Source organism: Prosopis cineraria, unplaced genomic scaffold, assembly GCF_029017545.1.
Source record: "Prosopis cineraria cultivar Desert tree isolate PC_DT_omini unplaced genomic scaffold, ASM2901754v1 PC9, whole genome shotgun sequence".
NCBI lineage: Eukaryota > Viridiplantae > Streptophyta > Magnoliopsida > Fabales > Fabaceae > Prosopis > Prosopis cineraria.
Window position 1 is genome coordinate 15353125 of NW_026555340.1, and position 23746 is coordinate 15376870.

The following is a 23746-nucleotide window of genomic DNA, read 5'->3' on the forward strand; positions in this document are numbered from 1 at the left end:
ACATAGCCAAGTTTTGCTTGGAGAACATACCTGCTCCTGATCAGAGATCCGCTATCCCAGGATGAGTCTTCGCCATGACCAGAGAAGAGGCCAAGGGTTCACTAAAGCTGATTAGAGGTACAATCTCACTTTATGGTCATTAGACAGATGCTTTGTTTGATTTTGGTGCCACACACTCTTTTATATCTGATGATTATGCCAAGAGGTTAAAATTGCATATGCTTGAAATGCCGTTTGCCATAAATATGTCTACACCGGTTGGTGCATCTGTGAGGACCAGTCGGGCTTACTTGAAACTAGAATTGAAGTTTGGTGATAGAGTTTCTATTATTGACTTAATCTACTTATCTTTAAGTGGCATTGATGTGATAGTAGGAATGGATTGGTTGTCTACTAATGGTGCGACACTTAACTGTAATAGAAAGACAATCTCCTTACCAGTTTATACATCGACAACTGTTAACCCTAAACCTATCAAGTCATTGTTAGTAGTGGATTCTAAGACTCCCAAGTTCTTGATAGCCCTACAAGTGGAGAAGTTAGTAAAAGAAAGGTGTCAGGCTTTCATGATCTATCGTTCTACACATGAAGTGTATGATGGAGGAATTGACAGAATTGGTGTGGTGAATGAGTTCCAAGATGTGTTTGATGACTAAATGCCAGGATTTCCACCTGAAAGAGAGATTGAATTCTCAATTAATTTAGTACTCGGTACCAAGCCAATCTATAAGGCTTCATATTGTATGGCTCTTGCAGAACTAGAAGAATTAAAAAAGTAATTAGAAGAGTTGCTAGAGAAGGGATTCATCTGGCCGAGTGTATCGCCATTGGGATCACTTGTGCTGTTTGTAAAGAAGAAAGATAGAAGTATGAGGTTGTGCATCGATTACAGGTAACTCAACAAAGTGACGATTAAGAACAAATATTCATTACCGCGGATTGATGACTTACTTGACCAACTTGTCGGAGCTGTAGTTTTCTCTAAAATTGACCTCAGGTCTGGATATCACCAATTGAGGATTAAGGCAGATGATGTGCCTAAGACTACATTTAGGACACGATATAGGCACTATGAGTTCTTAGTAATGCTCTTTGGTCTGCAAATGCTCTTGTAATTTTTATGGACTACATGAATAGGATCTTCAGAACCTACTTAGACAAATTTATAGTAGTTTTCATTGATGACATCTTGATATACTCCAGAGATGAGGAAGAACACACAAGACATCTGAGAATAGTACTGCAAGTGTTGAAAGAGCACAAGTTGCATACTAAATTGAGCAAGTGTGAGTTTTGCTACAAGAAGTGAAATTTTTAGGACATGTCATTTCTGCTAATGGCATAGTAGTGGATCCATATAAGGTTGATGCAGTACTACAGTGTGAGAGGCCAATGTCGGTGCTTGAGATAAGAAGTTTCTTGGGTTTAGCTTGCTATTATCGAAGATTTATCTAAGAGTTCTCTCAGATTGCTTCTGCCTTGATAAAATTGACGAAGAAGGATCAGCGGTTTATCTAGACAGAGAAGTGTGAAGAGGCGTTTCAGACTTTGAAAGAGAAGTTGACCGCAATGCTAGTGTTGATTATTCCAGATTCCAAATGGCCATATATGGTCTATACCGATGCATCACTTAAAGGACTAGGCTGTGTGCTAATGCAAGATGATAGAGTTGTAGGTTACGCATCAAGACAGCTGAGACCGCATGAGGAGAGTTATCTAACTCATCATCTTGAGTTAGCAGTGGTTGTATTTTCCTTGAAAATATTGAGGCACTATCTTTATGGTTCACAGTTTGAGGTATTCAGTGACCACAAGAGCCTCAATTATTTAATTGATCAGAAGGAGTTGAATATGTGACAGCGAAGGTGGATGGAATTTTTAAAAGATTATAATTTTGAGTTGAAGTACCATCCGAGGAAGGCCAATGTAGTAGCTGATACTTTGAGTTGTAAGACCTTACATGTTGTATGGCTGATGATCCATGAGTACAAGCTGCTAGAGGATTTCTCTAGTGAACACCAGAATAGTCTAGATTTTGTCGTGTACAACTTGAATACAACAATAATCACTAATGAATTCTGGAAGGACTTAAGGAAAGCCCAACTTGGAGACAAGTATCTGTTGGGAATTAAAGATGATATTGAGGCAAACAAGACTAAGGACTTTTGGTTCAATGATGATGGGTTGGTAGTGTATAGAGATCAGGTATGTGTACCTGATGATAAAAGGGTTCAAGAGCCCATTCTAGTTGAAGCTCATAGGAGTAAGTTCACCATTCATCCAAGAACCACCAAGATGTATCAAGATATGAAGAGTCGGTAGTGGTGGCCGGGTATGTAAAAAGATGTGACAGAGTACGTATCCCGATGTCTCACTTGTCAGAAGGTGAAGATTAAACACTAAAGACCCCCAGGATTGCTACAACTATTAGAGATTCTCATGTGAAAATGGGACTGTGTTTCTATGGATTTCATTATGGGGTTGCCACATACCCAAGAGAATTATGATGCTATTTAGGTAATTGTGGATAGATTGACCAAGTCTGCTTATTTCTTGGTTATTAGAGTTGATTATGCCTTAGAGAAGCTTGCAGAGGTCTATATTCAAGAGATTGTGAGGTTTATATGGAGTGCCAAAAGAAATTATATTAGATTGTGATTCGAGGTTCACCTCGAACTTTTGGAAAGCACTGTATAAGGCTATGGGTACAAAATTAAAGTTCAGTATGGCTTATCACCCTCAGACAGATGGTCAAACTAAGAGGACAATCCAGACTCTAGAGGATATGCTATGTGCTTGTGCCATCAAATAGAGTGGTAATTGGGATAAGCACCTACCTTTGGTGGAAGTCTCTTATAACAATAGTTTCCATGTAAGCATTCAAATGGCTCCTTATGAAGCTTTGTACGACAAGAAGTATAGATTGCTACTTTGCTGGACTGAGTTGAGTGAGAGAAGCATAATGGGTCATGATTTGGTGGATCAAACCACTGAGAAAATTGAGACTATCCATTAGAAGTTGTTGACTGCTTAGAGTTGACAGAAGAGTTATGCAGATAAGAGGAGGAGACCGTTAGAGTTTATGGTGGGAGACTACGTGTTTTTGAAGGTCACACCTATGACTAGAATTGAGAGGTCTATTCGTGCAAAGAAGTTGACTCCTAAATTTATTGAGCCATTTGAAATTCTCAAGAGAATTAGGCCTTTAGCATACCAAATTGCCTTATCCCTTTATTTGTCAGGTGTGGACGATGTATTCCATGTGTCTTAATTAAAGAAATATCAACCTGACACTTCACATGTGATTGAGCCCAAGGATGTGGAGTTACATAAGAATTTGACATATCGGGCAGAGCTAGAGAAAATTTTGGATGTTAAGGAGAAACAATTGAGAAATAAGACAATTCAGCTTGTGAAAGTCATATGGAAATGGATGACTTTTGGTGATATTATATGGGAAACCAAAGAGAAGATGAAAAACCAGTATCCGCACTTGTTTATATGAGGTAAGGTTTTACTAGCTTTGCTAGATTAAGTAAATTTTGGAGACAAAATTCCTAAAAGAAGGGGAGAGTTGTAACATCCCGAGTTTTAATTCCCTGATTAATTAAACCTAATTATGATAATTAAGTAAGTTGAAGTGGTGAGTGGCTAGAGAGGTCTAATAATTATATTTAATGGTATTTCATCCCTAGTTGTGGGTCTGGTATTGAGGTGGGCTACTCAGGCATCGAAAGAAGAAGAAAGGAAGAGTTAAAGTTGTTGTGCTACATGCCGTAGTGCATAGATCATTTGCCACAGCACACAGCCATTGCTAAGCGAAAGAAAACCTCTCTGTGCCATGTATAGTGGCGTATTGTGCATTCCCTACGGTGCATGGCCATTTTCTGTAGTTTATCAAACACGAAATGAGACAGAAATAGAGAGAAGAGAATAGAGAGAAGAGAAAAGAGAGAAAGAAGAGGCATCCCAATGCTCTGCTAGGGTTTACTTGGGGATAACTTTAGGAGTATTTGAAGGCTATAAACATCTAAGGTAAGTATCACATTCATTAATCTCCCTGTTTCTTCCATATTTGAGACTTTATGGTTAGGGTTTGATAGTGGAAGAGAGATTTCGGTACATATAGGTTATGGGTCTGAATTTGTTGACTCAAATGGAGTTAATGGGGTTAGATTAGAGTATCTAAACCTAGGTATAATGATTTTTGGTGTTTTAGGTTGTTGGGCACTATTAATACCCAAAAATCTTATTTATTATGGGTGATTGAAAATTTGTGATGCCATTAATAGGAATTTAATGGCTCATTAATGCTATTAGGAGCTAAAGGTAACTATTAAACCTGATGGTTAGGCTCTACCTCTTGTAAAGTGAAGGTTGGGCAATTTAGAAGTAGATATTGAGGGTTCAATTATTGAGTTTGTTATGTTGATGGAATTCAACTTGGTTGATTGTAGCTTTTCCTCTTGGTCACTTATTGGAGTAGAAATCTAAGGTTGGAAGCTAGTTAATTGAGAGATAAACCTTTGACCTCTCAAAGGTTTGAGGTAATTGAGGGAAAACTCTAATTTGGGTAGTTGTATGTTAATTGATTATTAATTAATTGTTGAATGCAAATTATGAATATTACATGTATGGGATTGATTGTTATAGTAAAAATTGCATTTTTAGTTTCATTGAGTGTATGAAAAGCTGCTTTCGACTTGAAAATGAAAAATGCAAAGTCAAGAGAATTTTAACTATAAGCATGCTTTTCTTGTTGAAAAATGAATGGGATGACATGTAGAGATAATTGTTTGTCAATGAGAAATGAATTTTGAAAAATGATAAGAATACACACTTGGGTAGCAAAGGTCATGAGCCCAACATGGTTATTGTAAAAGTGAGTATATGAAAGCGAACAAGTGAAAATAAATGAGTAATGATTATGGCATGATCAGTGGCGGGAGTTCGCCTAGAGATTTGGGAGTAGAGAAAAATTTATATGATATTTAGGCTACCCTCCGATGTACTAGGGCTATAGCCTTATCCCACTATTTGTTGAGGGACTGTCCCATAGTTTGTCAAGGGACTAGAACCTAGCCATCTCTACCGATTTAATGAGAAGAATAGTTTAGGGTATGAGACCCAAGGATTCGAGAATGGGGGAAGCTGTGGTCCAAGAGTGAGTCCTGTGATCTTTGGCTGGGTCATACCTCACGATTGGTGAGCTTGGGTAGTGTAGTCACACGGACGGAACCCTAATCAGTGCTATAACCTACGGTTTTGGTTTGAGGAAATAAGGAGGATATAAGGTTGGTTGATCATTGCTTAAGTAAATACATGATGTGCCACATGTATTAAGTGGTGGCAATTCACGAAAGCATGGGACATGTTACATATTTGAGAATATAGTGACAATGCGCCTTGTTATGAAAGTTAAAGAAGTTATAAAATGATAAATTGTGATATATGTGGACTTGTCATACATGATTTTTCTTATGCATGTATTTTTTTTTATAATTGATATATAACTGCATAGGGTAAGTTTAACTTTAGTTATTGAGTGGCAAGACTCACTACTTTCTTTTAACATTTTTCAGATTCTAGCTCTAGTGTTGAGAGGGAGAAGACTAAAGAGGCGGGGAATTAGCATATTCCAACTGTTGCCTCTAGTTTAGATTTAATTGTGTAATAGTACATGACTTGTCAATTCTAGGATGCATATCACCACACTTGCACTATTTTAGTTGTTGTAAGTGTTAGAATTGTATTTTGAGCCCTTAGCCTTTATATATGTTGATATATGTGTGTGTGTGTGTGTGTGTGTGTGTTTATAGGGCCAAAATACTAGTGCAAGTATAGAAATGAAGACTTGAGCATGTTTTGAATGATTTAAGTGAAATTCATTGACAAATTACCTCCCCCTTTTATTTTTGGTAAATTGAGGTTGAGGAGTGATTTTTTGTTATGATGATTTTTTGGTGCTTGTGACATATTGTATTGGTAGTCCTAGGTCCATTGGATATGGTCCAAGTGTTAGGAAAAGCTTTTGGCACTTGTTGAGGGTTTTGGACACCCATTTTGTGTAAAAGTGTTGAAAAGTGGTTAAAATGTGTTTGGATGTCCAAATTCCTAGTGTGACTTGTTTTGAAAGTGAAACCCATTCCATTAGCTAGTTTATGTAAAGAGCTTTCTGTAGACATCTAGATCATGTCATTCAAACATCGAATGGAGAATCAGGGCGAGTCATATGTTCCCTTAATTCTGCTGTCAAATGATAGCAGAATCAACAGAAATTTCATGCAACACGCCACGGCGCATGGCGCCTGAGCTATGGTGTGTGGCACAAAGAGCAACACATCACGACGCAGCGTGCATGAGCCATGGTACATTGCTCTGTATCACAACACGTGTTTTGTTTTTCAATCATTTTTGACTTCTTTCACTCTTCTGAGGTATCCTATGCTCTAAAACTTATTTTTACTCTGGTATGAAAGATTTTGATCGATTTAACCTCATTTCTCTTTAGAAAACTTGAGATTACTTGCTTTTGGATTAAACCTTGGTAATCACCCTTTGAGCTAATCCTTTAATTAACATGTGTTTCATTAATTAATTGTTTAGCGGAGGGAGAATGTTTTAAAGGGTGGCATGATTTTAAATTCTTTATGATCCATTAATTGTCTACTAAATTGTTTTCTATTTTAATAGTTCTTTGATTTGACTTCCTTTCTTAAGGAGCAAGAATAGTCTTAGTTTTCTATTTTGAGTCTAATCAAAGATTAGGATTAATTATATTATTAATTTCTAAGTTTTGTAGTTCCATAATTTTAGGATCACATCTCTTAAATTATGTGGCTGGATATTTTCTCATTATTTTATATTATTTATCCTTTTAGTATTAGGAAATTAGGGTTTTAATTTTAGGAAATAGTCTTCTCTATAAACCTATATAAATTAGGCATGCTCCCTCTTATAAATGGAAGAGAAGTTGAATAAAATTATTCATTTTAGAGTTTATAACTCTTGTGAGCTTTAGTGCTTTATGATGGCATCCCGTGTGAGAAACAGACGTGATCAAGAGCGTGATCAACTCTTTTGGTGTCTTTAAAGGTTGGGGTTCCTAGAGGTAGGTGCTCTAGAGAATCTTATCCTTGATTATTATCCCATTATTTATTTCCTTTCTTTCTTTATTTTTGTCATAAATTTCGTCCCTTTCTTTTTGTTCTTGTGTTTTGTTGTGTTTCAAGTTTCTGTCCTTAAACTAGCACGATCCTGCTTCCGTATCTCCTATTACTAACCTTCTCGATAAACTAGCGGAGATACCTAGGTTTAGTCCCTTGAAAATTATAGGATAAGGTTATATGCTCATGCACCAAAAGGTAGTAAAAAATACCATATGTATTTTAACTACTCTTTTCCTTAAGAGAACTCCTGCCAACTGATCATGCAATGTATGATGCCCACTCATTTTACACAATTTTATTTTTAAAATCAACACATTGGGTTTACGACCTTGAGCTACCCAAGTGAGCTTTAAATTTTATTTACACATATATCACAATTATCTACCATCTTCAATCTCAACACAGTTAACTTTATCTCATTATACTAACTTACAAGTCAAGTTTATCACAACAATCATCAACTACTCATTTCGATACGACATTGCAATTTGTAATTAATTTCAAAATTACTTTTACATCTTCATTTCAAATCAAGTAAATAGACTATCATAAGTTTCATAACATGTGAACCCATACATAAATCACAATTATACATGCCAAAACACACATTTCACATTACAATGCAATTAATAAACAACTATTCAAGATAGGGTTCCCTAAGTTACCTCAAACTTTTAAGAGGTCAAAGGTTTACCCCTTGATATTTTAGCTTCCATGCTTGATTTCTCAAACCAAAATAGTGCCCAAATGCTCAATCTATAATTAATCAATTCTAAATTCATCAACAATGTCAAACACACATTTTTCAACTCTCATTTTCCACTTCTAGAATATCCAATATCCATATTTCTCATGTTTGGACTTACCTATTGAGTTTATTATCTAGCTTTAGCTCCCAATATTATTAATGATCCATAAAACTTCTATTCATAATGGCATTACAACTTTTCTACCAACCCTCATTAATGCCATTTTCATATATTTATGGCATTTATTATCCAGCAACTTTTAAAACCATTAATACATGGTTTAAATACTCAACACAACTCCCATTAACTCTATTTGAGTCAATAGGTTCACACCCATAACCTATATAGACTGAAAATCATTTCACATTATCAAACCCTAACCAAAGACTTCAAGAAAATGGAAGGGAAAAGGAGATTAGGGCTTAGGACACTTACCGTAGGTGTCTTGAAACTTCAAACTCACTCAAAACCATCCCAATGTTGTGCCCTAATAGAGCCCTCTTTGTCCTTTTTGTTTCTTTTCCATTCCCTCTTACTTTCCTATATTTTTTACACTGGAATCGATACTTAATACTATAAAAAATAGTAGTGCATTACAGTGCATGCATCATGTATTGTGATGTATGGCACAGAAAGGCCTTCTCCCTTCAATTGTCATCTGTGCGGCATGTAGCATAGAGACACTTCCTTCATGTTTTCTCCTCCTTTAGATGCCTGGATAGCCTAATTTCACTTTGGACCCTAAATTAGGGGCTGAAAACATAGCCGAGTGCATTTATTAGACCTCCTTGGCCACATACCACATCAAACACTCAATTACCATAATTAAACTTAATTAATTCTTCAATAATCTAAGGATTAAGACTTGGGATGTTATAACTGTAGTCATAACAATCAAAGAGGACACATTTTTCATCTTAGGGTTTGACCAAATCTAAGCATTAGTATTTGATAGTTGTTGACAAACATCATATATTTGGGAATAAAATTGAAGGTTTTACAATTGTCAAATATAGGCAACCCCAATATATGACATGCTCTTATTTGATGGTTCTGAACCATCAAATACAAGGAAAAAAATGTCAAGATATAGATTTTTCTATTGTGGTGATTCATGCATTATCTTCACATAACAAAAAGATAAAGTTGGGAGCTAGTCTCACTCTATTTCTCATTATCCTCTCTATTTTTGGTCTTCGTACCCAAATTCATCTTATATCATTTCTTCAATTAATATCCACTAGCTAGCCTTTTTTTTTCATTTCTTCATTTTTTAAGATATGATCGAAAAATTTTTACATGTATAATCACACCCTTCTCTCTCTATCTCTCTATGTGTGCACGCGCGACCGTGTGAATATGTATATATACATGTTTGTGTGTGTATCACATCATGACACATAAAGGCATGCACATGCTTATTTATTAACAATAATAATTTTTATTTCGTCACTTGATATCTTAAAGAATTTGGAGATATTACTATAATTCTCCCAAATTAAATTGAACCTATTATAGGACTATTACAATTAATGATAGCCTCACAAGTACTTCAGACTTGAACCTCATATTTCAAAATAACTTGATTTGAGTCCCTTGACTAGTCGAACCAAGCAGCTTTTGGTGTGGTGGATTCACAATAATATATCTTTTTCTTCATCAATACATTTATCATTTTTATTTTTTATTATTTTAATTTATTCTTTAATAATGAGGATTTATACATATATTTGTTTTTTGGCAGAAAGGATCACTCAGAACCTTCATATTGCATCAGCATAGATCTTTCTGAATTCATCTATTAATGTGATTGCAATATTTGTTGTTGATCAATAAAGTATTTATATGGAACAATATTATTATCTCAAATTTAATTATTTTTCTAAACATCCAACTTTTAAGGATTAATTTTAAATTACATCTGTTTGGACTAAAAATGGCGCATTGGACTTAAGGAAGTAATCAATTAAAGCCTAATCCTATCTAAATAAGGGCTTGACCTAATAGTAAACCAACATCATAAGCGTAATTGGAATGCCACGTTTAGGAAGCCAATGGCATCATCTCACCCACACTTCTTATTACTTAAGTTTCTTGGCGCAGTCGCTCTCACCACTCCATATAATGAGGCATACCCTTTGTAATGTAATGGCACGAACAATTATCTGCTCCTTTAGATGATAAAACTCAAATTCAAATAAGTGCCTATTGCCATTTTTCTTATAAATAGGCAATGAGTACATCATACAAGGACTCTTGATACTCTACCAAACTTACATAGAGTTATCCAACACAAAACACTAACTTCAACTCTGTATCAACCAACTTTACTTAGTATGAATTGCTTCATCTATGCAAGCTTCAGTTCCTAGGCTAGTTTATATTCCTCTTTTCATCTCCATTACCAAGAAAGCACCTACTGTATTAACGCATGATTAATACAATCAAGTTCTATGTGTCCCTTGACGTGCTCATAATTTCTTGTATTCAATTGACTCTCTAAAGAAATTATGGTAAAAGACCTTAGGAATCTGCTTGATTGTTTAATCTGACTCATAATTTTGAGGACATGCTCATCTAGCATACCTTTAAGGGGCACAATGCTCTTATCCAAACCTTGAAAATCAAGCTAGGATAGTTTTTGCATTCTTAATGTGACCTAATTTTCAAGGATAATGCCAAGAAATGCTCATTCTAAAGATTTTAAAGATAAAGACCATACTGGACCTTAGGATTTAGAATGCAATATTGCAAGCGTTACACATGAAACTACCTTAGGGTTTAGAATGCAATGCTATAAGTATAACACATAAAACCCATGATATATATCCCAGGGACAAAGGGGATGCAAGATTCCTAACTCAGGAGACATCCAATCGCTTATATGTCGACAAGTCTATATCTAACCAACACATTGAGCCACTAAATGCTAAGAGAATTTATGAGAACTATAAGGTTGCTCTTATTAATCCATTACTTAATAAATATACCATATGGTAGTCATTAGACTTAACCCTAAAAGGATTATCGTTTGGTAGTGAAAAATTCATAAAACTAATTGAAAACATCAAGTGAGAAGAAAAACAAAGGGATGTGCCATGGCATGTGCATGCACACCATAACTTGTTCCTTTTTATGTTGCGTACTATGGTACGATGCATAGAGTTTGATGGTATTCTTAGGGGCCACTTTTGATGCATTCTATATCTCCGTCCAACGTCTGATTGAGGCAATTTAGATATCCATAGGGAGCATTTTATGTAAATTAGTTAATGGCATGGTTTTACTCCTAAATAATACACAAAAGAGTTAGATATCTAAATTTATTTTCTACACTTTTCATACCATAAGAGTGTCCAAAATCTAACATTTGTGCCAAAAACTACAACTAACACCTAAACTATACTTAATGGACTTAGGATCACCTATGTAACACGCCACATCCATATAGTAACAACTATATCTCATTTTTCAATCATCAGTCCCTTAATACTAAAAATAGGAGGGGCAAGTCTGACATTGCATTTAACTAAAATAACCCTACAGTTATAACATTTTAATATTACTATACTTACACTAGTATTTTGGCTCTATTAGAAATAATCAAATTTACATACAACCACTCTGGGGCCTAAAATAAAATAAACAAATTATGAAAATCCTTATAGTGTAATTGTACTAAAAAATGTATTCCTAGTTGGTAATATGTTTGTAATTACATAAAATAGATTAAGATGGGAGGCTTTATAGTAGAAATACCAAATTCCTCAGCCTCTAGAGCTTTTCCCTCATTCGTACTTGAGCTAAAGCCTGTAAAATATTAAGGAAAGGGTGAGTTCAACTACTCAGTAACTAAGATGCATCTATCTTATGCAATTGCACATCAATTGACATTTAAACACACACATATATATAAGGAATATGTAACATCCTTGATTTAAAACTTTGATTTCTAAGCGTTTAACAAGGATAAATTAGTAAAGTTAAGTGATTTCTAAGTTAATGATCTTTTTAGATGACTAATGTGCTTATTAGATCATTGGATAGTCTTGAAAGAAGGCTAGATTGGAGTTTGAGTCGACTGGGCATTAAGTGAGGCCCAAATCTCATTATGAGCTCATTGTGCCATCTACTATAGTAGATGCGCCATGCACCATGGTGAATGGGAAAAAATTTACATATATAAAATATACAAACAAATAGAAAACAGAAGGGAGAAAAGAGAGAAAATATGAGAGGGCGATAGAGGAAGACTTGGGGTTAACCAAGGCTTGACTCTTAGAGCATTTTAGAGGTATTTAGAGCTTACTACTCCCTTGTGTAAGTTTTCTCTCCTTCTTCCCTCTCATTTATGTGAAACTCTATAGTTTTTAGGTAATATGAAGTTTGATTTCAATTTTCTTAAGATCCTAGGTAGTTTAATCAAGCTTCTAAACCTTGATCTATGGTTTTAGTTGTGATATGAGATTTTTCATTTAGGTTTGGACCTTAAGTGAAATTTGATATAATTGGAGCAATGTGGGTAAAGAATTTATGTTATTAGTGTGTTTAGGTATTAAATGGAATTAATGGAGTGTGTTGGAAGAGTTGATGATGCTAAAATGAGATTTTTGGTATAGTAGGTATTGAAAATTTAGTGATTTAAGGGTTTAATTAGAGTGATAATTGATGATTAAGACTTGATCATGTAGATTAAAACTTGATTTAAGGGTTTATTTTAATTGTGAGTGGACCTTAGGAACAAACATTAGACTAACCCTTTTTGTGACAAAGGGTTGAGGTAATCAAATAATTCATTCTATTTGATTAAGTACTTAACTGTTTGTAAGTAAATACATAATTTTGCATATATGTGCTTAAAAGTGTTGCATATTATAAAATAAGAATATTGTGCATAGAAAATGACTTTTAAAACAATGAATTTATGAATATCATTTTACGAGTAATTTATGGTTTGAATACAAGTATGTAATTTGTATAAGAAGAGTGAGCATGATCATGATGGGAGTGGGATTTCACCCGTAGGAAGGAGCAGTGAAAATTCATATGGCATTTATCTCCTTAGTACCTAGTAAGGTATGGTGTTGGAGATTATCTCCTTAGTGTCCATGTGTGGTGCAGTGTTTGAGATTTATGCTCCGTAGCATCAGTATGACATGATGTTGGAGTAATGACATCTTGAATTATGTGTGATAAGGGAAACTATAGTTTAAAAGTGGGATATGACACCTTTGGCTTGGTGATTCTACCATTGAAGGTGCGCTCGGGCTAATATGCATGTGTACTTGGTTAATAGACCCTTCGATTTCAGTCAGTATGATATGAAAGCTTGGATGGTAGAATGATCATGCTAGAGTGAGGAAATGACTTATAGATATGGAAAAAGGTTTATAGTTGAATATGCTAAATGGTGTTTTTACACATATAAGTTTTACTTGTTTACAATTGTGCATATTAATTGATAGTTGTGATTATTCTGTTAGTGAGATATTCATCTCACCTCATGGTTACATTTTACAAGTAAAGGCTCCATTAGGGGCAAAGGAAAGGAAGGGACCATCAAGGAGTGAATAGCATTAGTTCCCCTTTCTATTTTAGGGTGTTATAATGAATAGCTTATAAATTCAATACCAACTTAGGATTGTATGCATGTTTTTGGGTCACTTGTATTAATATATGTGGTTTGTGGGTATCTTGGCTTAGGATATTGTGGATTGTAATGAAATTATTGTTTGAAGTTGAGATACTAGTGCAAAAAATGTTTTTGTGATGTTTTATATGTGTGGATGGTCAAAGAATGTTATATGAAATTATATTATCACCCTTTTAAGTTACTATAAATTTAAGTTTTTAATAGTCAATCTGTGGTTAGAATTTTGTTATTGTTGTATGAATGTTCAATTAGGTTGTTTGTGGTCCATTTGAGTTGGCTCAAGTGGTTCTAAGGTTATTGGCACTAGTTTTATGGGTTTGAACACCTTTGTGGATGTTTCGAAAGGAAAATAGACCAAATTGTGTCAAGATGTCCAACTTTTAAATGATTGTGGATTTGAGTATGAGAGTAGTGCCAATAATTAGAGGGCTTAGAGAGTTACATGTAAACAATTGAATCACTCAAATCAAATGTTGGATAGTGAAATGACATACTTTGAAAGTTGATCGGAGTAGCTATCATGACAGCAAAGCAGTCATGACAATAGAGGTGTGCTGTGGCATAATGCAAGTATGTCGTGACACACTACATGGAGAGGGACATAGTCCTTTTGTGCCATTTTCCATGGTGGGTGATGCTTATGCCACAGTAGACAGGACAATTTCTAAATACTTCTAGAATGTTCCATTATTACTTTTAAAGACTGTGTTAGATTTTATGCTTTCGCTATTTTGTGTAATTTGTTTTTAACTTTAGTTTGATCTCAAATGTCTTTTCAAAAAGGGTTTATTGGGATCCTAATCTTTTAAATTAATTTTTTTAAACCCTTATATTGTGATAATCTTATATAAGGAATTTAATTAGTCTTGATTATCATAACAGTATTGTTGGAGTGTTGTTCTAGTAAATGAAGTTGGACATTATAGAATACAAATATGTAACCATATAATCATACTTATCCCATATCACATACGTGCAAAGTCATCACATATCTCACAATCACATTATAATTCTCATACCACAATACTAACAATCATGTGGCAATGTCAATTTAATGATCATGATTTACCACAAACTTAATAACAGTGTGATACTTTGGATAATATGCATGATCGATTCCTTCTTATTTTCTTCAACTAAAAGCGGGAGATAAATCAAATAGGGCTTTATTCTGTGAATGGATGTAACATCCTAGATTTTAAATCTTGAAAATTTAAAGTGTTTAGGAGGGCGGATTAGTAAATTTAATTAATTAATGATTTTTTAGAAGACTAATGTATTTATTGGGTAATTGGACAACTTTATAAGAGAACTAGGAACACAGAGAGGCCTAGAATATGTTTGAGCATCTTTATACCATTTGTCACAGCGAACACATCATATGTCACGGAAAATATGCAAAACTCTGCACTTTTTAGATTTGCAAACTAGATTGAAAAGTAGAAGAGGGAATGAGGAAACGTAAGAGGGAAATAGTGAGAAATTTATGGCTATTAGGGCTTGACATTAAGAGCTATTTAGAAGCAATTAGAGCAATATTCATCCTTAAGTAAGCTTCCTACATCTCTCCCCCTCTCTTTATGCAATTTTCTAAAAGTTTGGGATAAGGTGGGGCTTGATTTTTGTTTTCCTTAGGTTAGAACTGAACCCATTACCTTAGTTAAGATTTTAGAGAGTTAAATCAAGCCTCTAAACCTAAGTTTATGGACTGTATAGTGATTTGGAGTTTTTGGGTAAGGTTTAGACAAACTATAAGTAGAAATTGGGAGATTAAGAGCAATATAGGTAATGAAGTGGTATTATTAAGTGTTTGGGTGCTAAATAGAATTAATAGAGTATGTTGGGAGAATTGATAGGGTTAAATTAAGGTTTTAGGTATAATGGGTACCTAAAATTGTGTTAAAAGGAGTTAATTAGTGTGTGGATTAATGATTAAATATTTAATCTTATAGATTAAATATTAATCTTATAGATTAAATATTAATCAAGCATTGTTGTGGACACATGAGGGGCAATTGTTTGACCACTTTAACCCTTTTAGCAATAAGGTTAAGGTAACCAAATTGTCTAAACTCTCTATTTTTATATTTTGATGGTTGTATGGTAGTTATTAAAATTAATACTATTGAATTGTACTAGTATAGTATTAATATGAAGTGATTACAGTTTAGAAACTTTATGTGAAGTGGAATGAAAAATTATGATTTGAACATTATGGTTTTAAAGACTAAATCCTATATTCAAGTATAAGTATTTGTGTGAAATTCTATGGTTTATCTGAAAATGATCATTTTAGCATAAAATAATGTTATGGTTATGTATAAGATTGTTAAGCATATGTTTGGCATGATCATCATGAGAGGGTGGGAGTTTACCCTAGTATGATATTAAAGATATTGTTTGGAAATCCATAAGGTACACTAGCACTATGGAGGCCCCAATGCATAATTTTATATTGTTTGAAAGTCCTAATATTATGTGAGATAGATTGGGCTTTGACACCCCTATTATTAATGAATAGAGGGAATTTATGGTCTATAGTAGCTGAAGGCACTCTTAACTGAGGCTACCTCCTATTAATGATGGGCTTGGACCAATCCCGTCACATGGATTTGGTCTTATTGAGTTGTCAACCCACAGATTCATTCAAAAGATATAAGGAGAATACAAGGTGATTTGTTAATCATACATATCATTCTATAGCCATATGTATGTATATGTAACTTGTTATGTGTTTTAAGTGCACTTCACATACTCACTATCTGTTCTTACACATGAGTGATTTGATTAGACTATTTAGTTACTGAGTCCTTGACTTACCTTATGGTTACATTTTACACATGAAGGCTTTAATAGGGGCAAAGGAAAGGAAGATGCTATTAAGCATTAAGGGGACTTGTGATTGTATAGTCCTTCCCCTTTCTTTTGGTTTTATAATGAAATAAATATGCATATGCCAACTTAGGATCATATAACCATTTTTGTTGTGACTTACATGAATTCTGTCATAAGTTATGGGTATCTTAGCCTGAAAATGAGAGAGGAAGGAAGAAGGGAGCTTAAGAAACTTACTTCTTGTGTTTTTCTAGTTTCAAAATGTTCCAAAATCCCTTATAAAGTAAACCTTAGAGCTCCAAGCCTCCTCTATGTCTCTCTTATGTTTCCTCTCCTTTTTCCTTTTGATTTTCAAGTCTATCACAAGCTTTATTGTTATTGAAATTAGGCCATACACTATAGCACATGCCACAGGTGCTGTGGTATGTGGTACAGAGAATAGTCTTCATGTTTTCTAACTAAATGCATTGTAGCGCATGCTATAGTGCCATGACATGTGGTACAGAGCAATACTTCTTTGGTTTTCTCTACTTTTAATGCCAAGTGACCTAATTTCACTTTAGAGCCAACTTTAAGGTTGAAACCATAACTAAAAACACTCATTAGGCTTCTTTGACCACACATTACATTAATTTACTCACTTATGCTTGGTTAACCTGATTAAATAGAAGGTTAATTTTTAGGATGTTACAAGTATAACCTAAAGGGCCTTTAGAAAAGCTTTGAGTGACAAGCCAAATAAATCAAGAAGACCTTGGAGTAATTCACGAGGTATTATGAGAAAAATAATCAGAAATAAGCTGATAAGGAGGCAGTATTCTATACTTAACAATTAGGAAAGGCTAAAGAGAAAGAGAAAATTCAAGCTGTTAAGTATAAAAGTTGGAATCATTTCACCAACACCAATAACAGTAGACTAAATAAGGCTATAAAGCTATGCTAAGTCATTGCAGAAATCATGCAAGCACTTAGCTATCGATTTGCCATCTATACAGTGATTTACATAACAATTGAGGAAATCCCTTAGTGAAATACTCTTGAGAAGAGTCTTGTATATGGAGGCATGGGGGCAATCATTAGGAATGAAAGGTCCATTAGGTGACAGTCATTGTTCAAGGGGCAATACACTTTATCCTATCAAAGGGGACAAGTTGACCAATGTGGCTGCTGCATTACTATGCCTATACTAATCATTTAAATAACCAAACTACATATAAACTTGATATCACACAGGGTGTTAAAGGACTGGGGGCAACATTCATGCAAGGAGGGCTCGAACAAAGAATCATGTAAGAAAGAAATTACCCTTAGTAGACCCAAAGGTCGTTAAAGTGGTAGTGAGAGAACTATATGGGCTAGGCCTGAGGCCCTTATTAAGGCAAGGTTTCTACAAGCCATATCCTGAGTACATTAACTATGAAAATCCCATCCTGAGATGGTTTTGTGTCTTAAAGTTCATGCTGTTCTTTGGAGAGGACATTGTGTCTACATTAGAGCACATTACAAGATTCACATTCTAGTATTGGGTGTAACATCTTTAAATTTCAAAACTTAAAATTTAAAGTGTAAATAAAGATAAATTGGTAAAGTTGAGAATTTATCAAAGTAAAGGTGTTTCCAGACTACTAATGAAATTATTAGGACCTTTAAGTAGCTTTAGAAGTGGATTAGGTTAGAGTTCAGGTCAACTAAACTTGAGTAGTTGCCAAATGGTGCTATGATTCATTGTGCCATGTTGCATGGTACACATCCATTTTTCAGGTTAAATCAAACACAAATAGTGTTTGGTTTGTTTGAAGGAAAAGAAAGGAGTGACAGGGATGTTGAGAGAGATCACTTTTTCTATTAGGCTTTGATCTTTGACCACATTTAAGGCAATCTATGCTAATTTAACACTTAGGTAAGCTTCTTATCCACTTTTCTTCCTTTCTGTTTAAAATTTTAGGATATTTGGCATTGTTTCATCCTCCCTTAGGTTATAACCAAAGCCATTGTATTCTTTAGGTTTATAGGGAGTTAATTGAATGTTCTGTACCTAAGTTTGATAATAATATAGTGATTTGGAATTTTGAGCTATTTAGGACCTTAAACTTAGATTTGAGTTTTGGGAGCAATTTAGGGTGGATATTTAGTGTTATCTAGGGTTATAGATGCTAGATAAGGCTAATGAAGTATGTTGAGTATTAGTTGTAGTTGAAAAGAAGCTAAAAAGGGTGTTTATTAGAGTTAAAAATTAATTATTAGTGTTCAATCTTGTAAATTAATATTGATCAGATGCTATTGAGCTAGTGAAGGTTAAAGGAGTTGCTAATTGCCACAGTAACCCTTTTGTGACAAAAAAGGTTAAGGTGATTGAAAAATCTAATTCGTTTACTTGTATGTTTGGATTGTTATGGAATTTAAAAAATATATGCTATTATTCTAAATTAATATTGTATTATTGTACATGTTTATTGTGATTTGAAAATTTATGTGGAGCAGAATGTAAATATATATATGTATGTTTGAAAAGATTGTCTCTATGCCAAAGTCATATGTATAAATTTACTTTAAAGTTGTTTATGATTTGAGATGCTAGTAGATGATTTGAAATTTCTTAATATGTAAATGTGGTATGTTGGATTGAGTTGTATGTGCATGATTATTGTGAGAGGGTAGGAGTTCATCCTAAAGTTGTAAGGTTGTTTGAAATCCATATGGTAGTAATTTGGAGGCCCTGGTGCTTAGTTTTCTTGTTTGAAGTTCCAATACTATCTTGGTTACAGATTGGGCATATAACACCTCTGATATTTGAAAGAGGGGGAAACTGTGGCCTGAGAATGGGCAAAAGCATCTTTAGCTAGGGTACCTCTCATGATTAGTAAACTTGGGCCAATCTATTTACATGGACTTGATCCTATTGAGTTATTAGCCCTCAATTTCGATTAGAGAAAATAAGGAGGATATAAGGTGGTATATTTATTATCATCATGTTGAATGTAAATTATATTTATATGTTAATTGTGTTTGAATAACTTGTTTTTATACCCATTTCATATGCTTATGTACTATTCTTGTACATTTATAGATAGATTAGATTATTTAGTTATTAAGACATGATTCTTACCCTCCTGGTTATATTTTATAGGTGAAAGCTTTGATAAGGAAAAAGGGAAGAAGGATACTGTTTAGAACTAGGAGTAGTAGATTGTACAGCTCTTTATTCTTTTGGTTTGTGGAACTAAATATACAGTTATGCCAACTTAGAACATGCATAATTTTTGGGTCACTTGCATGATGTTGTGATGTTTTAGTGTATTTTGGTCTATGATATTGAAATTGTGTTGGAAATTTTTGTGAGAGATCGAAATACTAGTACAAGTGCCATTGTTATGTTAATTTTATACTCATAGTTGGCCAAAGAATTGTTATATTGATTGATGTTCTTGCCTTAGATGAATGTAAATTTAGGATTTTAATGGCCAATTTATGTACAAGATGTTTATATATGAGTTTGAATGCTTTATTCGGTTCATTATGGACAATGTGACTTAGTTCAAGTGGTTCTTAGTCTATTAGTATTTGGTTTAGGGTTTTGAACACTTTGGGCTCATTTTGAAATAAAAGTGTCTTTTTGCACTTGGGTATCCAATTTATAAATGGTAAAGTATTTTGTCGTAAAACTAGTGCCAATGGTTAGGTAGCATAATTGGCTATGTGTAGATATTTGAATTGCTCAAATCGAACATCCAATGATGAATTGGCAAGCTTCGGTAGTTGGTTTTGGAGTGTTGTCATGATAATAGAGGTATACCACAATGCAAGTCAAAGTGACGGGAATTTCCCTCTGTGCTATTCATCACGACAGATGGAGCATATTAGACCATGTCCAATTTGTCATCATTTGATGTGTTAATATAATGATTTATTTTGCCATGCTTGTGTCTCTTTCATTTATGCTTTAAACTTTTATATGAGCTCAAACATTTTCTAAAAAGGGTTTTCTTGGATCCTAATTTTTATCTCTTTTTAGTTGTAACCTTTTATCTATTATGATGATCTAGTATAAGGATTTGCTTAATCTTAATCATCAAGACAACGTGTGGTGTGTTTTGACAATGTCAAAATAGACATTACAATTGGGTATCAATTTCAAGAATTTTGAGACTAGTATACCTTAAGTTATATGTTTGTACTATGTTGCATTCATATATAGAAATTAGAAATATATATTTGTTATACTTTATCTTTCCTTTATATAGTTATTTAACTTGAAAACTTACCTTCTTTATGGTAAAGAGAAGTTTTGTACATTTTAGGTTATTTAACTTGAACTTAAGTTAATTGACTTAACATTAATTTAAATTAGCTAAGTGTAAGCTTATTCATAAGAGAAGGTCTTTTATCATTAGTACAAAATAACTTTTTTACACCCCCATATCTACACCGGTTCATAGGCATATGGTGTAAAAATGGGAGGCGGTGACATTTTTGTAAATAAATAAACAAATGTGTTGAAATCTACACCGATTCCTTGTGTAACCGGTGTAAATATTAATATCTACAATGGTTATAATACATTACTGGTTTAGATGTCTATTATATTTTAATATTATTTTTATTTTAGAAAGATATTTAAAGTAGTTATAATATATAATCAGTGTAGTTATATATTCTAATTTCTTAAAAATTATTTTTAATATATTTACACCGGTGGTGAGGTATAACTAATGTAGAAATCAAAAACCCTTCCCCATGTTAGTTCATTGCCAAACTATAGAATCCTTCCCTCGCTCTTGAATTCATCCAGATCATGTTGTCGAGGTCTCTCCGTCCCCCTTACATGCCACTAGATCGTGGATTTATTGCTCGTGTCTGTTCCAGCCCACCATTTGCTAGCTCTGGGCTGCTATCCATCGTCCAGATCTCGCCTTCCAGATCTGTGCTTGTCTTCTCATCTTGCTTGGTCTCTTCTTCAAGTTTCATGGCGTTAACCACCACCACCGACTTCCCAATTCACACCAGGAGGTTATAGTTGAAATGTTGTTTTGGTTCCACAAGTTAGGTACCCATTGGCCACTGGATCCTTCTACTTTCGCTTCTAATTTGTTAATTCTCAATCCTCACTTTTATTATTTCTTCTTCCTTTTTTTTGTCGTTTGTGAAAATTAAAGCTTTAGTTACAAATGCATACAACTTTAACATTAACATCATTTGGCCATTTGTTGGATCTAACTACCTAGTTGCCTCTGCTTCTTCCCTACTTCTTTTTTATTTCAAACGATAAATGCCATTCCCTGACCTTCTTCATTCTATTTCCACATTTGACTTCAATGCTTTCACCATTCTAATTCCTTGATTTCGCTTTGAATTATGAGGTTTTTGAAGACAAATTTAGTGTAGGTTTTTTATTGCAAGATGAAATGGATGTTTTTTTTGAAAATAATTGCACTTTTTGCCTAGTTTGATGGCTTGGTACTGATTTGATTCTGTTTTCTATTTTTTTGGATAAACAAACTAAGAAGAAATGGCACCCAAGAAGATTAGAGAGTATGACTCAAAGAGATTGTTGAAGAAGCATTTTAAGAGACTCTCTAGCTATCAGTTGCCTGTTAAGTCTGCACAAGTATGTATGCTTGTAGTGTCTTATGCTTGTAAAATTTTATCCATGAGTTTACATAGATTTCAATCTTGTGTCCCAATTCTATTAAATTAATTTTCCAAGATCTTACAAGCTTGTTATAAATGCTAGTGTCATTTTGTTTTGTTTCTTGTGATTGTGAAAGTCTCAACTTGGTAATTACAATTTACATTTGAAATGTTAAGTTTATATCTAAAAATAAATGCTCTGCTTTAAGGTTCGTGGATTTTGATAATAACGGTCTTTAGTTTTAGGTTGCCTTCACTATAGTTACAAAAGCATCTTAAATTACTTAGATTAGTTCAGTTTTAGGTTGAAATATTGTCAATAATATCATGATTTCCTCAGTTTTAGGGATTGGCAAAAGTGAAGTTGAACCAAAAGAAGAGATTACTGTGATAGGAAAAGGAAAATTTTGTAACTATGTAATTTGCTTCGAAGATTTTTCATTTGATTCATACGCTCTTCGCATGCCATGCTTGCACTTGTTTCACAAAATCTGCGTCACTAATTAGTTATAAAGTTGCAGTACTTGCACTCTCTATCCTTTCCAAATGCTTGCAAGTTATGATCAATGAGGCGCAAACTAACTATAATACTATGCATATAAGAGAAGGCTAAGTTTTTTTTTTGCCTCACAGGGAATCTATTATTACTAACTTTTTGGTTTTCTCTCAACCCAAATTATTTTAATCAGTGTTCTAGGCTTTTATGGTTGTTTTATTTCTATATTATTAATAATAGATAAGTTATAGCATTGTAAAATCTTGAGACTAATTATATGCAAACTAAATCTCTTAGAAATACTAATTTGATAGGTTATATATAATATGAAGTAGTAAATTGCAACTTACCTAGTTAGTTCACTTCTAGCTCACCTAAATCTAGGTTTTTCCATGCTCATCAATGTCTTAGGCTTTTACTGATTCGTCTTCAATGATAATTACAATTCACCTAGTTAGCTAACTTCTAGCTAGCTCTTTCTTTATCTATAGACTTCACCCTCTAAGAAAAAATTACAAAGTGTGAGAATTGGAATTTTTAGGAATCTCAACAATAAGAAAACACACAATTGTATTATGATGTGCTCTTACTAACTGATAATACTAACTTGCCTTTTCTATGTAGTGCGTAACTCATCCATGCTAAATCAAGGAAAGGAAGTATTTGAAGTTTAGAGACTTTGAGGTAGATAGAAAGAGACCACCTCTATATATATGTCACTCCTGATCATCACCAAGCGAGTCTCAACTTTTTTTTTCAAATATACTATGTTTCTTATGAGATTTTCTATGTACATCATTTTATATAATTGTAGGAGCTAGCTAGTACAAAAATTATTGTTCTTTCTGTTATTTAAATTTATGTTCTTGCTATGTTGTTTAAATATATAGATATTTTTTGGATGGTAGGTAATTTAAATATATTATTGTTTAAATAGGGGCTTTTTTTATTCTCCTATCCAAAAAAATACCCCTATTTTTTTAAAAAAAGTCACATATCTACACCGGTTATGGATCATAACCGGTGTAGATAATGACTTTTTTCAAAAAAAAAAAGAATAATTGCCATTCCTTAACTATTATCTACACCGGTTGACCAACCGGTGTAGATGTGATCAATATCTACATTAGTTGTATAACCGGTGTAGATATGGACAAAGTTTTTACACCTGTCTTATCTACACCGGTTGTAAAACCGGTGAGACTACCCAATTTTA

General features: G+C 33.7%; 1 protein-coding gene across 1 annotated transcript; it reads left to right on the plus strand.

Annotated features, from left to right (window-relative positions):
* Window positions 1-1569: 1569 nt before the first annotated feature.
* Window positions 1570-2322, plus strand: LOC129319600 (uncharacterized). Its single transcript, XM_054964698.1, has 2 exons — window positions 1570-1797; window positions 1906-2322. The coding sequence occupies exons 1-2, from the start codon at window positions 1570-1572 to the stop codon at window positions 2320-2322; spliced, it is 645 nt and encodes a 214-aa protein (XP_054820673.1).
* Window positions 2323-23746: the final 21424 nt, after the last annotated feature.